This window comes from Gymnogyps californianus, chromosome 2 (assembly GCF_018139145.2).
Source record: "Gymnogyps californianus isolate 813 chromosome 2, ASM1813914v2, whole genome shotgun sequence".
NCBI classification, from domain to species: Eukaryota; Metazoa; Chordata; class Aves; order Accipitriformes; family Cathartidae; genus Gymnogyps; species Gymnogyps californianus.
Genome location: NC_059472.1, coordinates 19929608 through 19943133, shown reverse-complemented (window position 1 = coordinate 19943133; position 13526 = coordinate 19929608). Strand labels below are relative to the sequence as shown.

Sequence of the window (13526 nt, the reverse complement as noted above, 5' to 3'; positions counted from 1 at the left end):
AGAAGATACTTAAAACATAGTAAAAAGTAAACATTTACTGGATTATTTTAAAGTATATTACTAGAACCAACGGGACATAACTTTAAACATGTATAAAGTATTATACATAAAAATGCATAGATATACAGTAAATATGTTCATTTATATGTAGACAGAGTAATATGTACACATAAAGTCTGTTGTGCTTCTGTAAGTCTAAGCAGTAATTCCTGCAGTATATTGTCTTAAACCAGTTTTATTATGCAACTGTTTCAATGTAGCAGGTGCTGAGAACAATGTACATTAATGCTAAGTAGGTAAGTCATATCCATTTACTCTTGAAATGTACAAATATAGGAAACAAAGGCCATAAATGCAATAGTACCTACACCTCCAAGACTTCCTTTTTTTTAATTTAAATATGCACAAGTCCGCCTAATGGTGATACATAGGTTTCTTTCCTCCTTCCCTTCTGCGTCAACATGTTGTTGACCAGGCACTCAGGACAAAATCTTTGACACATTTCAGCACCACTTCCACTGATTCAACTCAGTGCGCTCCTGACCTCGAAGTCTTCAGGTCAAAAATGAGAGGAAAAAATAAAATAAAAAATATATAAATAAAACAAACAAGCTTGTGGGCTTTTTTTCACAAGTTATTTGCCACCAATACTGTCAAAGCAGCTGAATCATAGTGCATCCATGGGCAGGAGCATATAGCAGCTTTTGTGCACTTTGCAAAAAAATATATTAAAGAAAATCAAGTCTTTACTGGCTTGTTTTATCTGTCGCTAAAAAGATGCTGTGCTGCTTCTGAGCCCTTTCCATCAAATTCTTTTTCTTCTTTTTCTTGTCCTTTGTTTTTGTTGGTCTTCTCCCTAAAAAAAGAAAAAACAAATACTATCAATGAGTCAACTAAGTAAAGAATACAGAAGTGATATTAGACTGTAGTCGAAAAACTCAGCGGCACAGAAATTATTGATGGGGACTGTAAAGGTAATGCTAGCTAATGAGCTTCCATCATCAGTGAAAACAGAAGTTTTCAATGTGATACAAGAGGAAGCAGGATCCCTGACTGTCATCACTTGCCCACAGGCACAATTTTGCTGGTATGAATAACCATGCTGATGTAGGTCTCACTTTCGGCAGGGTAACTCACGCAAGCAACGTTATGCAAGTGCCTGGGGCCAAAAGCCAAATGAGTACGTAGACTCCTAACTCACTGAAAGCTGGATATGTGCCTTAGACCCTTGCGTAAATTGACTTGAGTGAGTAATCCTATTTCAGTCAAGTCCAATACATCCGTGATTTCAATGAGAAATTAGGCATTACAGCTCAAGTATTTGGTTGGATGTCATCCTACATGCTTTGGCAGAAACAGTGCCGCCTCTGTGAAGAACTGTTGCTGTTGCTTATTAGTACACTGTGCCTAATTCTCACAGCACATTACTGTGCAGAAACAAAAATTTCATTACACGCTTCTTACTATTGGAAGTGCACTGAAAAATAACCAAAATTGGGAAATCAGGATCAACGCAGGGAAAAAAAATTCTCAAGCTCCTGGGATGGGAAAGTTTTTTCCTGTTCAGCTCTAATAATAAATCAGGGCCTTTTGATTATCTCAGCAAAGATGCCATGGACTGAAAAAATGCTAGATAAAAAGGCCCTCATTCAGCAATGCATTACCTTTTAAGTATATGATTAAATCCTATCAAGTCTAGTAGGATTTAAGGAGATGACCAAACGCTGTCTGGAGTGAGAATGGTCTGGGTTTTCTTGGTAGTATCATATAGTGAAATACATGATCGATGGTAAAAAAATAAGGTTGTTAATCTCTAGATGTGCCAACTTTGTAAACTTTCAGGAGAACTAAATGAACTTAAGAAGACAGTAAAAGGAAATTCAAGTAGCAGATGACATAAAAATGTGAAAATGCATTTTTCATCTACATTGTCAGTACATTATTAATTGGGAGAAACGTTTGCCAGTCTGGCTTTGTCTTACTTCCATATTGTTTCTTAATTAAAAAGGCCCAGTAGGAAGCATTTTTCTCTATTTGATAATAACACTGAATAAATCTGATTCTAAAACTATCAAAACTTATGATTCATTAAAAATATAGGGTTATATACTTCAGATTACATATTTGTAATTTGCTGTCTAGGCTACTATTCTCTAGGAATTATTGGAATACTTGTATATAAAATAGGACAGGACATTAAGGTAATGAGCACATGAGTTTAGTCCATATTAAAATCATAAGGGTCCTTGGAGTTTACTTCTGCTTCTCGTTAGAGTCTGGCATTAATGCTACTATGGCATTTTGCCATTTTTAAATCTAGTTAATCCTACACAGTAAAACCTCAGTCCAACCAATCATCAATCAAAGCAGCTTTTAAGTTAAAACTCTTTAGTAACACTGTATCTAATGACTAGGCACACCTAATGAGGTCAGAGGGAAGGAATACTTGACACAAAGTGGCATTACAACAAGCTGGTTTGAATTATAGAAATTTCCATATCAAAATTTTATTACATGATTCTACTAGTTGGTATATTGTAAGGCTTCAGAACTGGGACGAATGTATAGTTCAATACTGTATTCTAACTTGCACTTTAAATATTGTAATTTTTTAACCCAAATCTTCAAAATACTTATTAAGGAGTGGATGAGGGGAAACAATTTGAAACCAGTGACCAATGCTGCTGGTCAATTGATTCTCAGAAGACCAGCAGAATCAATCAGAGCTTTATTGGAGTTTTGTTATCCTGTTTGCTCAGTGATCTTACTTTCTGAGGTTTTTCACTGTACAGACCAATTAGTAAAAGAAATATAAACTCCAGTCAGTGTCTCATCTAGTTTTCTCTACGACCTCCTCCAGAGAACTAGAGTAAATGCTTACTGCAAGTTTAAGGTAGTGAAAGATCCTATTATTTTTCCTCTGGAAAATTTGAGATGCACAGATAACATGCCACCCAACCCACTTGGTATCTTTGTCTAAGCTTTACAAAGTAGCTCCTGTAACACAAGCGTCAAATTGCCAGCATGCTCCTTATACGATATCCTTAAAACAGAAATGAACTGGACTAGATTTCAGTGATTTGACATGTCATTATGCAACAAACACATTACGGTGCTTCTGCTGCTCTGCAGCAATCATCCCCATCACTGCTTTTGCCCCAAGGCACACCAAAGGCAAAATACCTTCTTTTACGTGTGCCATGGAGTAGCAACCCATGCAGAGGCAGTACCACTGAGCCATTGATACCTGATAATTTGTTCTCCTGTTAGTGAGCTCTTTGGCTGCTCACTGTACTTCCAAGTGCTCTGTTGTACAGAATAAGTTTCATTATTTTCAGGACAATATTAAACCACACAGAGAAAATCCAGATGGCTGGCAATGCTAAGAGTCTCAAATTCCAGCTGTCATTTTAACCAGAAAACCGAATAGAAAAGGTATTTCTTGGCTAACCATCGGTTCCCATATTGTTACTAGAACGCAACAGAGATTAGCAAGAAAAAAGTGACTACAATGACTAGAGAGTTCAAACAAAGTATGCTGCTGAAGTCCCCATGCATGAGAACTTTTATTAAATTCAGATTTCAATTACAGTGCTTATTTTGTCAGCAGAAGCACAGTGAACAGAAGTAACTTCTGAATATCTTGCTACAGATGTCTTTTGAAGAACATGATGTTTATGATATGGAAAGTAGATCCTCAAAGAGGATCCGGGAGCCAAACTGTCCCAGTTCCCCAACTGGAGGGGAGCAGGGCGAGGACAGCCGATGGAGGAGGCACTCCCCCGGGGTTGGGATGGCAGCGGCTCCCTCCGCCCTGTGCCATGGGTCGGGTGTGGAGAACCGCGTCCGCAGGGAGCCTTGGGTGGCCTCCCCCATGCCTCGCCATGCTCACTGCTCCTGAGAGCAAGAGCCCTGACCCCAAGACCCTCTCTCCATAGGAAGCAGCAGGGCTCTGCCACACTTGGCTTTGCTGGGGCAGTTGAAAAGGAGTGGATTTTAGCAGCAGCGTATTATAGTCCAGAACTTGCTGTTGCACACAGAAGGCAATTCCTGGCTGAAGCAAACAAGAGAGAGCAAAAAGATTTACTTTTATTTTTATTGCATTTTCCCTTGCATACTAACTAGCTAACTAACTTTTCCTTGAAGAGCATTTTTTATCTCTGTCTAAAAAAGGGCTCCTTGATTTTTATTATCAGAGTCAGCTCTGAACATTATTTACAGAATTTGTTTAATACTCTAAAGTCGTGTATACACTGAAATGCATAGGGCCTAAAAAAGATCTGAAACTTAGCTGGATTCAGTGTTCAATTATCTAGCAAATAAAAGCCTTAAAAGCTTATCTATCATTCTGTATCTCATATTTCTCCACAGGTTATTTTACAGAAGGAAGATTGGCAAAGCCATTCATTCAAACTCTTTATTGCAATGTTATAAAATTCAGTTTTGGTATTTGCTTTATAAATTACCAATGAGTAAGTCCTTATTTTCTAAAAGTAACTTATCCCAATGGTTGGTATCTTTACAGTGTTACTCATTAAACTTTCGTTTGGATCACTTAGTTCTGGTAGGTAGATGGGCAACTAATATGCTATGCAATGAAACATTATCGTTAGCTAACAATGTACCACAACTGCTAATGGTATGATAAAATATAGGTAATAGTACAATAACTTACAGGTAATAATGCAATTCCAACATGAATTCCTGAAAAAACATTATTTATGCTAATATACACAGCAATTGTCCGTACACCAGACACTAACAGCTACAAAAATAATTATTTAACTAGTCTCTTACTGGATTGTTTTTCTTCCTCTTTTGTTGTTTTTGTACCATTTTATCAGTGTTGCTCCTACAGCTGCTGCATGCTGGTATATCAGAGACTTGTGCTCAGTCCTCTGCTTTGTCTCATACCCTGAGCTGAAAGGTGTTTGGAAATACTGCATGTTCCTTCTGGATGGACCCACCTGGTGAATTCGGGATACACATTACGTGCTTCAGAAGGAGTCTTCATCACCTTCTGTCAGCTGCAAAGGCAGCTTTCTCCAGACAGAGTTTGGGCAGCAGATTCCTAACTCTCAGGGAACTCCTGGTTCTCCAGAACTAAAATGCAGCAAATGTATTCACAGGGACTCCCAGCCACATTGCTCAAGATCCTTGGCTCAGACAGACAGCATCAATTCAGTATCTGAATTGTCCTTCATCTGCTGTATAAATACTGTTGTATGTACTGCTCTTCTAACAAAATCTGTCCATTGCTAGTTTCAGCAGATGGAGAAAACACAGTATACATCCACATGAGGGCAGCAAGGATTTAAATTTAAAACATTTAATAGAAGGAAAAAAAGCAACAATTATCTGCACTTTTATTTCATAGTGTAATTCCCTCATAAATTTTCAGCATTCTCACATACAAATTATTATTTTAGAGATATCAAATGTTTAATACTCCCTTCCTTATTTTAAACATTTTTCTCTTCTATTGATGATTACTGAATAATGGGAGTTACAGGTGTCTGCCTGCTTCCCTTCCCTGGGTTTTCATGTGCAGAACTTTCACTGCTAGCAGTAAAGGCACAACGGTGTCCTGCAATAACAGCAGACCTCGCTGAATACACCTTTTAATCTTTTCTTCCCTTTCATTAGACCTTTTAGGAGCTAAATGTTGCACACTTGTACATCATTCTATACACCTGCAGTTCTATCATAGACCCCGCATGTGGCAGCATCTCATCCGCACGGTAAGCTAGAAAAGTTATTACACTCAAGTCACATCACTGAAGGATGGCAGACACCAGGGAACTAATGACAGCAGTGGAAAGATGATAGAGATACTCGATGATTAACCAGTCAGATCAACTCAAGAGAAAGATGACAGATGTAAGCTTCTGGAGGAGCCCTCTCTGGCAGGACAACTTCTGTCCTGCATAGACCCGTGGATGCCTCATCATTTACTCCCCATTTGCACTGCACATCAAACTACACATAAACAGTGACTGCAGAAATCCAGCAACCAAGGATTCAGTCCAGAAATTATTCCCCAGAGGTAATTTATTTCCTGGGGCCTTCAGTCGGGTTAAAAATTTTGGATACTGAAACTGCCAGAGAAATACACAAATTGTTAAGAAATCTTATAAACACACACTCAGTGAAAGAAAAAAATTTCCCCACTGCTACAAAGTCAACCTCTTCCTGAAGCATGATTTACAAACCAACGCTGACAAGTGGCCCACACGAAGAGGATGCAAAGAGCTTTAATAACTTAGCAAACCGCACGCTGCGGGCATCTCTACCAATGTCACCTGCTACCAAATTCCTGACAGCTTTCCTAAGCTAGTTTGCAGTTGTTGTTTTTAACACCATCAAATTTAGGCTGAAATTGGCTATGCTCAGTGTGTGCTACAGGAGGAATACGACTTGGGAGAAATCAGCCAAAGTAAAATAGCCTTTTTGGACAGGGAGTAAAAGACATTGGGAGTTGGATGGTGACACTGGAAAAGAAGTAAGAAGGTTGAGGAGATGGGACAGAAAGGGTCAAGTGTCAGAAACCAGTTCCTCGTTTTCCTGGATGAATTTCTGATGTCTTTTGAAGAAGTCCTGCGAACACATACTTGCCTCTGAAGACAACAGAAGGGATGGTATGATCACATAGAGTACATCAGCTGCCTGCAACGCCATTTCAAATCCCAAAATACCAGAATTTGTAAAGGTGGGTTAATTCATGTTTGCAAAGCACTGAAACACGGTAACAATGGACACCATAGAAAAGTCATGAATTATTTCATCATTCTTTCTTCATTTGCAAGGGTTGAATAACGTTGAGCAAATGAGGTCTTAGAACAATTACTGAATAAAAATTTAAAAAAAAACCCATAATTATAGACTTTATCACAACTGATACAAACAAGGAGCAAATGAAGGCACTTCTTCAGCTTTGAAGTGCTTGAGTTTGCAAGCTTACTGGTCTTTTGTACTTTTTGGTGCAATACTAATAGCTAATGGTATAAATTATATGTATTTCTGGCCTACTGAAATTAATAATAGACTAAGAAAATGAGTTCCCTTATGAAAATGCACAGTTTGATGTTTTTTTCACACATTCTTGTCTATTTGATGTCAGCTTTCTTGATGAAAATCAGGGAAATTTCTGTCTTGAGTAAACCTTGTAATTTCTACACAAATCATTACAAAAGCGCTGGTAGTGCAGAGCTAACCTGCGTGATATCTTATTCAGCTCCTGACAGCCAGAATCCTGATATTTTATTTTCAACTTAATAATTTCACAACTTTGGGTAAATTATTATATCCCAACCAACACTTAACGTTGCATATACTTGGTGTTTGTATACACCAGACATCAACTACTGAAATGAAAGCTAATTTAAAAGAATCAAAGAATAATTCCTCAACTAAAAGAAATATCAAATTATCCCAAGTTTCTGTATCTTAATCCCACTAACTTTTTTTGTTTTGACACATCCACTAAGAAATAAAAGGGTTTACTATTTAGGGCAAGAATAAGCAAAGTAAGTGAGGTACTCTTTTTCTCCCAAAGTACACACCTACTTTTCATCTGGCCTGAATACAAACTAAGCAATACTAAAATCTGATGTTCTTTCCTTCTGGACAATATTGAGTATCATCAGATATTGTTATCTGTTTCAGAAATACTGATTCCTCCAAAAAGAATGGAATTTACATGTCACAGCCTATTAAGAGTTCAGTGGACTTTTTCCTCAACTTCAGGGCAAATTCACTAGGAAAAGAGTCATCTTACATTGCTGAAATGCAATGCATTTCCCACACTGCAGTTTTCCAATGTATACAGTAGATGGCAGTGAGATATTAACTGAAAACTGGCTTCCACTTCCATCATTTCAAAGAATATTAATTTTTCTTTGTAGAAGTACCCATTACTCTGCCTAGAACGTAAGCCATTCTAATCGTTAATGAATATAAAAAGTGCAAAAAATAAAAATTCACACATATGGACTCAGAGAAGAAAGCAAAAGAAAGAACACTAGGGGAAGAGGAAAACTAGCAAACTCAAGATGACATGGAAACTCTCAGAAAACTCTGATAGAAGACCTATGTTTAACTGAACAGCACAGATGTTTAAATGTTGGGTCCCATTGTCCTTTCAGTCACAGTTGTGTAAAAACAGGTGAGTCTCCATTGCAGCCAAAATGGTTATCATCTAATGTAGATTTAGCTCAGAAGTCAAATTATATGAGTATCAGTTGCATGCAGGGTACTCGCTATTCTTATCTTAGTCAACACCATGTCAGATCAGCTGCTTTGCAAGCAGAGCCAAGCAAAATATTTCCAATGAAAGGTTTGGGCTTGTTTATTTTCCTTCCTTTCACAGTGCAATATAAAGCAAATTTCAAAATAATAAAAAAATATTTATACACAGTCAAGAGCACACATACACGTGTATATTTTAACTCTATAGACAACAATGGTAGCTAAGAACTAATTGGCTTTGAACTTCTCTAGGTTTGATTGGACACTAATCTGACTTAAAACTCCCTCTGTCTAGTATTTCAAAACAGATTATTTTTCTTCCATTTCTCCCTTTTCTAGCCAATTTAATTAGTTTTATTTTTATCTTATCATATAGGAAATAGAAAATAAATTCTATTGAGACAACATTTATTTGTGGCACCTGCAAGGTTTAATTTCATACTGGAAATTGCATTTTGTTCAATTAAGGGTTTCTTACACAGAGAGAGATTATACTGGGAAGTGCATATTTTTTTCAGAGATTTTTTCTTTCTGTGAAATACTATTTAGTTGTGAAGGGTTTGTCTTATTGAATTTCCTTTAGAGATTCTGGTCAAGAACGGAGGAACAATTTTGTTCCAGGATCTTTTTTCTTTTTTTTCTTTTTCTCTTTTTTTTTAACTGAAACAGCTCAAAAAATAGTTTTAATTATCACTTCTGCCTCTCTTCAAGCAATGCACAGGTAATCCTATCGAAGTTCAGTAAGAAAAGAGGCTAAATTGAACACCTGACAACAGAATAAAGTACAATCCAGCAAGAAGACTCCTACTGAATAAGAACTGAAAGCGAAGATGAATGTATTATTTCTAAAAATATGATGTAAAATTATTACCTCAGTCTGCTCCTCAGGAATGGTGTACCAGATTAACTGCTGCACCTACATTGCTCACGGATATTCATTTGGTTTATACTCGAGAAAGTGCTGAAACAGAAAGTATTCATACTGCCTACCTGAATTTGGTCAGGTTAGTCTCTGTCTATCCATAACTACATTGGTGTATACTGTGTACACTTTTCCCCTCTCCTCAGACATTTTGCTGGTGCAGCGAGATGAAGCACATGCACTTGTTTTCTTCACTAAACCCACAATCAGAACTTCACTCCATCCATTATAGCTTTTACTACGTCACAATGGAGTCGCTGTCTTGGTCTTCTAGTTAGGATATTCTCTTTTCTGATATTTCCCCTCTGCTGACGCAGTGTAACACACTCTTTATACCTAATGATCTAAATTTAGCTTTCAGGACTTCCCTTTACCTGTACATCCCACACACTACGGCCACAGACTTCTCCATAGTAATGCTACACCCGCATTACTAAATTAAACAGTGTTAGAGAATATCCCCAAACACTGTACCTCAATTGTCTGTCATGTTTTGACCTGGGGAAGCCCCTGCCCTTCCCAGGGAGACAGCATAGGCCAGGGCTGCTCCCGCAGGCATGTCCCTGGCTGGGGAGCTCTGAGCTAAGCAATACAGATGTGTACTGACCTGTGTCACCCAATGCAGTGCCAGGTAACACCCCAGCATGTTAGTTAACTACTATAGAGATAGTCACTATCTTTGAGCTGTGGCCAGTCAGGATTTAAAAGCTGTCCTGAGTTACATGGCTTTATCCCTAAATGTATTACAGTAGCTTTCTTGCTGGCTTAGAGAAGCACTTTCCCAAGACTGCCTATGAGGACCTAATACTCATATGCATGCCAGGCTGATTTATACTGTAACCGGTTAATTCCACATCATATAGCTACAGGAAGTTTATTCACTATGAGAAGGTGGAGAAAGGGCACTTTTCACCATAAATCTTACTTGTTCCCCAATAGTCACACACCAATTTTTCATGGATATTAAAATTAATACTGCACAGCCGTTTATAAAAAATGGATACATACAGTATCCAATATGGCACTTTAGCTTGCTAAAGCTTTTGTTTCTGTACTAGTATCATCAAACCACTGTCACAACTTTAGAAACAGCTTTATGGCCCATGGAAATTTTTTGGAAGTTGTTTATATGGAGTCTACTTTACAATGAAGTTAAGAACATAAAGTCACCCAACTGGGTTCTGTTAACTATGATCTGGACCAGCTTTCGAAGCTCTGCTATTATCTTTGGAAAAGGAGTGCATGAGGAGTTCTGCAAGGAAGCAAAAAGGCATCAGGATGACGGCCCCTCCGTAACATGGTCGTGCTGCACCTGAGCCTGTCCGCTGCCTCCGTGGGAAGTGGCAGCACAGCTCTCCCAGGATGTTGATGCTATTTTTTTTCTACTGCAAACACGCCATGGAGAGAGCCGTGGAAAGGAACAGCTGGACTAAAGGGTGAGTTTCAGCACTCTAGGGAAAAACACAGTTCCCTCTCTGCCCCAAAACTGGTGTTCAAACAGGTACACGACTACTGTATGTTCATCGGCACATACACAGTGTGTAACTTCTTTGGTTTTAAAGGAGACTTATTCACTGACTGTTTCATGCTGCCTGATAGACTTGGCCTGGAATGTGAAAGAAAGAGAAGTTGCATGACCATCAGCTATTTGTGTTATTGTCTATTTTATTTCATAAAGAAGTACCGTTAACTCTATTGTCATTTTCATGCACCATGTACCTAGAGCTTTGCTGTAGCCCTGGCTCCTAGCCTGGCCATGTTTCTGGCACACAGACAGTGTCTGTGGGGGCCATCTCGAACCCTGGACCATGGAACTGTAAAATCATTCATCATGAATTTAAAACTACTGAACGAATTTTCTTCAAACTTCCTCCTGGACTTTTTTCTGAGTGTTTGAGCAACGTTTGGTTCAACTCTGTATAATTTTTACCACAGGAAAAGCTGTGCACCCCCATCCCCACAAAAACCCCACACAAGCAGCTCTTTAAATGTCCCTGCATTGCTGTGAAGTGTTAACTAAACTTTTTTGACCAACTAGCACTTGAGGCTTGAACATGAGCTGGCTAAGGACAGGAGAAAATATCAGTAAATCAGGATCAAGGACCTAAGATAAACTGAGCTTAAAAGTATTTCTTTTTGGCTTTCTCCAAAGTAATGCATAAACAGATCATGGGACCACCTAACTTTTTTTCCCCTCAAGGCACTAAACTGGCGTATACCACTCATTAATTTCTCGTTCCCTGGAAAAATAATTTTGCTCAAGGTATCATGAGCCTTTAAAAATATGGTAGTTAATGGATTTCAGTGAATGGGTTGTAAAATACTTAATACTTTTTTTTTATTATTGCAGATATTGAGTTATTGATAGGCATTTTTTCCCCTTTTTTTAATGTTAATCAGAATATAGTGTAAAACAGCCAAAAGCAGAAAATTCAATCTGATATGCTTGGAGATTTTCATAGTGAAAGAGTCACATTTGAAGGAAATAAATGAGGTGGTTTCAAAGTTACTATTATTTAAAACAGACATTCACATAGAAACAAACAATTTACGCCATACTTTCTTTAAATTATGCTCTACAACTTTTCCAAATAAATTCAAGTCTGCATGTAATAGCAGCATTAGATATAATGTCTCCTATATTAAATTTTACTGCAGATGCAAATGGGAACATAGTAAGGACAAGCCACAAGCCAAATAACCTGTGATTTCTCAAAGTTTATTATTAGACCTAATAACTTAAAGTGTCTTGTTTGCCTTGAAGCCAGCTGAACCAGTTCTTATCTGAAGTTCAGTGCATCAAGATTGTCTTAAACCTTCACACCTTTTCAAAGTCTGTAGATTAAATAATAAATAGCTACATAGGAAAATTAGATAATGCATGTCTGTAAGAATGCTTACACTTTATATTAATATAATTGAAAACATATTTTATTCCTTAAAACTTAAGATGATGCAGTGATTGCAAGTGAGAAGTGGGGTCAAGAGAACCTCTAGTGAGATCTCCTACATAAGCATGAGAAATCAAACGTTATTCTCATATGCTGTTGAGACTAATAACTTGTTGGAGAAATGCATCCGGTCTAGATCTGCAGACAAGAGGAGACGGAGGATCCACCACTTCCTCTGGTAATTGTCCCAGCAGTTAATCATTCCACTGCCAGAAATATCTGACCAATTCCTAACTTAAATTTTAATATCCAGCTATTATTTCTCATTATGCCTTTCTGTGCTAGATCAGACTTTTCTCTTTATGCATTGTAGATAAATGTCTACTCATCGTCTTTCCGAGAAGTTACATATGACAGTCTTTGTGCGCCTTTCTTTAAAGCTTATTTTGTAGCCCTCAGATAAAGTTTTTGACTCTTATCTGCACAGTTTCCAACTGAACTATCTGTTCAGTTTTCCAATATCTTCTACAAAATATGGGTCTCAGACTGGATGTCAGAGTTCTGCTCATACATAGGATAAAATTGATTTATTGTGCTTTTTCCTTATTACCAAAGTTATACAGCCAAGAATTGCATTTGAAATTTTTCTCTCTACTTTGTAGTGGTCTCATGAGATTTCTTCTGAGAAACACTGCTTTTTAGGTGCCATTCCTCATCCTGCAGGTATGCGTTCCTAGTCTATAACTCTTTGATCCTCCAGGATAACTTTACATTTAACTAAATGAAAATTAATTGTGTTTGAATGGGACCACTTTACAAAGCAACCTGAATTTTTCTTTAGGTCTGCTCTAGAGTATTGTTTACCATTATCCTCAGATTATTTCTTTTTTAAAAAAATGTTTATATAATTGACTGAAAAAAAAAAGCAATGCTTACAGAACCATATTAAGGCCATCGTCACTTTTTCCTAGACTTCCAGCCAGCACATGCTTTAATTTTATTTTGTGGTAAAGATAAGAAAACTTTATAGATCTATAAAAGTCCCAAGCCTGAACATTTTCAGGTATGGTAGTTAGTCCTGCCCGTGACTTCTGTGACGCTTCTGTTAGCTTCATTTCTACAGCTGCAATTATTAATCCAGAATGAACTGACTTCGCAGAAGCTTTCCACATCTGAATGTACAGGCTTAGTCCTCACACAAAGAAATTTTACTTTGAAAGGAATTCTGTTTGGATAAACTTGTCTGCTGATGGTATGGCAAAAAAAAAAACCCAAACCCCAACCTGGGCTGGACTTAACAGTATGCCTCTAATAAATTTTACATCAGAAGCTGCAATAAGCAAATAACAAAATGTGACCTATCAGGGAAGTGCCATACAGCCTAGACTTGTTATTCACCTTCACCATACAAACGTACATCTAGGAAGAGCCATGAGGAGCCTGGACAGAGTGTATTTCCAGAACGA

At 37.7% G+C, this 13526-nt stretch overlaps 1 protein-coding gene across 1 annotated transcript in view; it reads right to left on the bottom strand.

The window, feature by feature from the left end:
• Positions 1-746: 746 nt before the first annotated feature.
• Positions 747-13526, bottom strand: part of RSPO2 (R-spondin 2) — a 109910-nt gene continuing 97130 nt past the window's right edge. Inside the window, exon 5 of the mRNA XM_050892161.1 lies at positions 747-856. Within this exon, the coding sequence (XP_050748118.1) occupies positions 747-856 (110 nt within the window). The remainder of the gene's footprint in view (positions 857-13526) is intronic.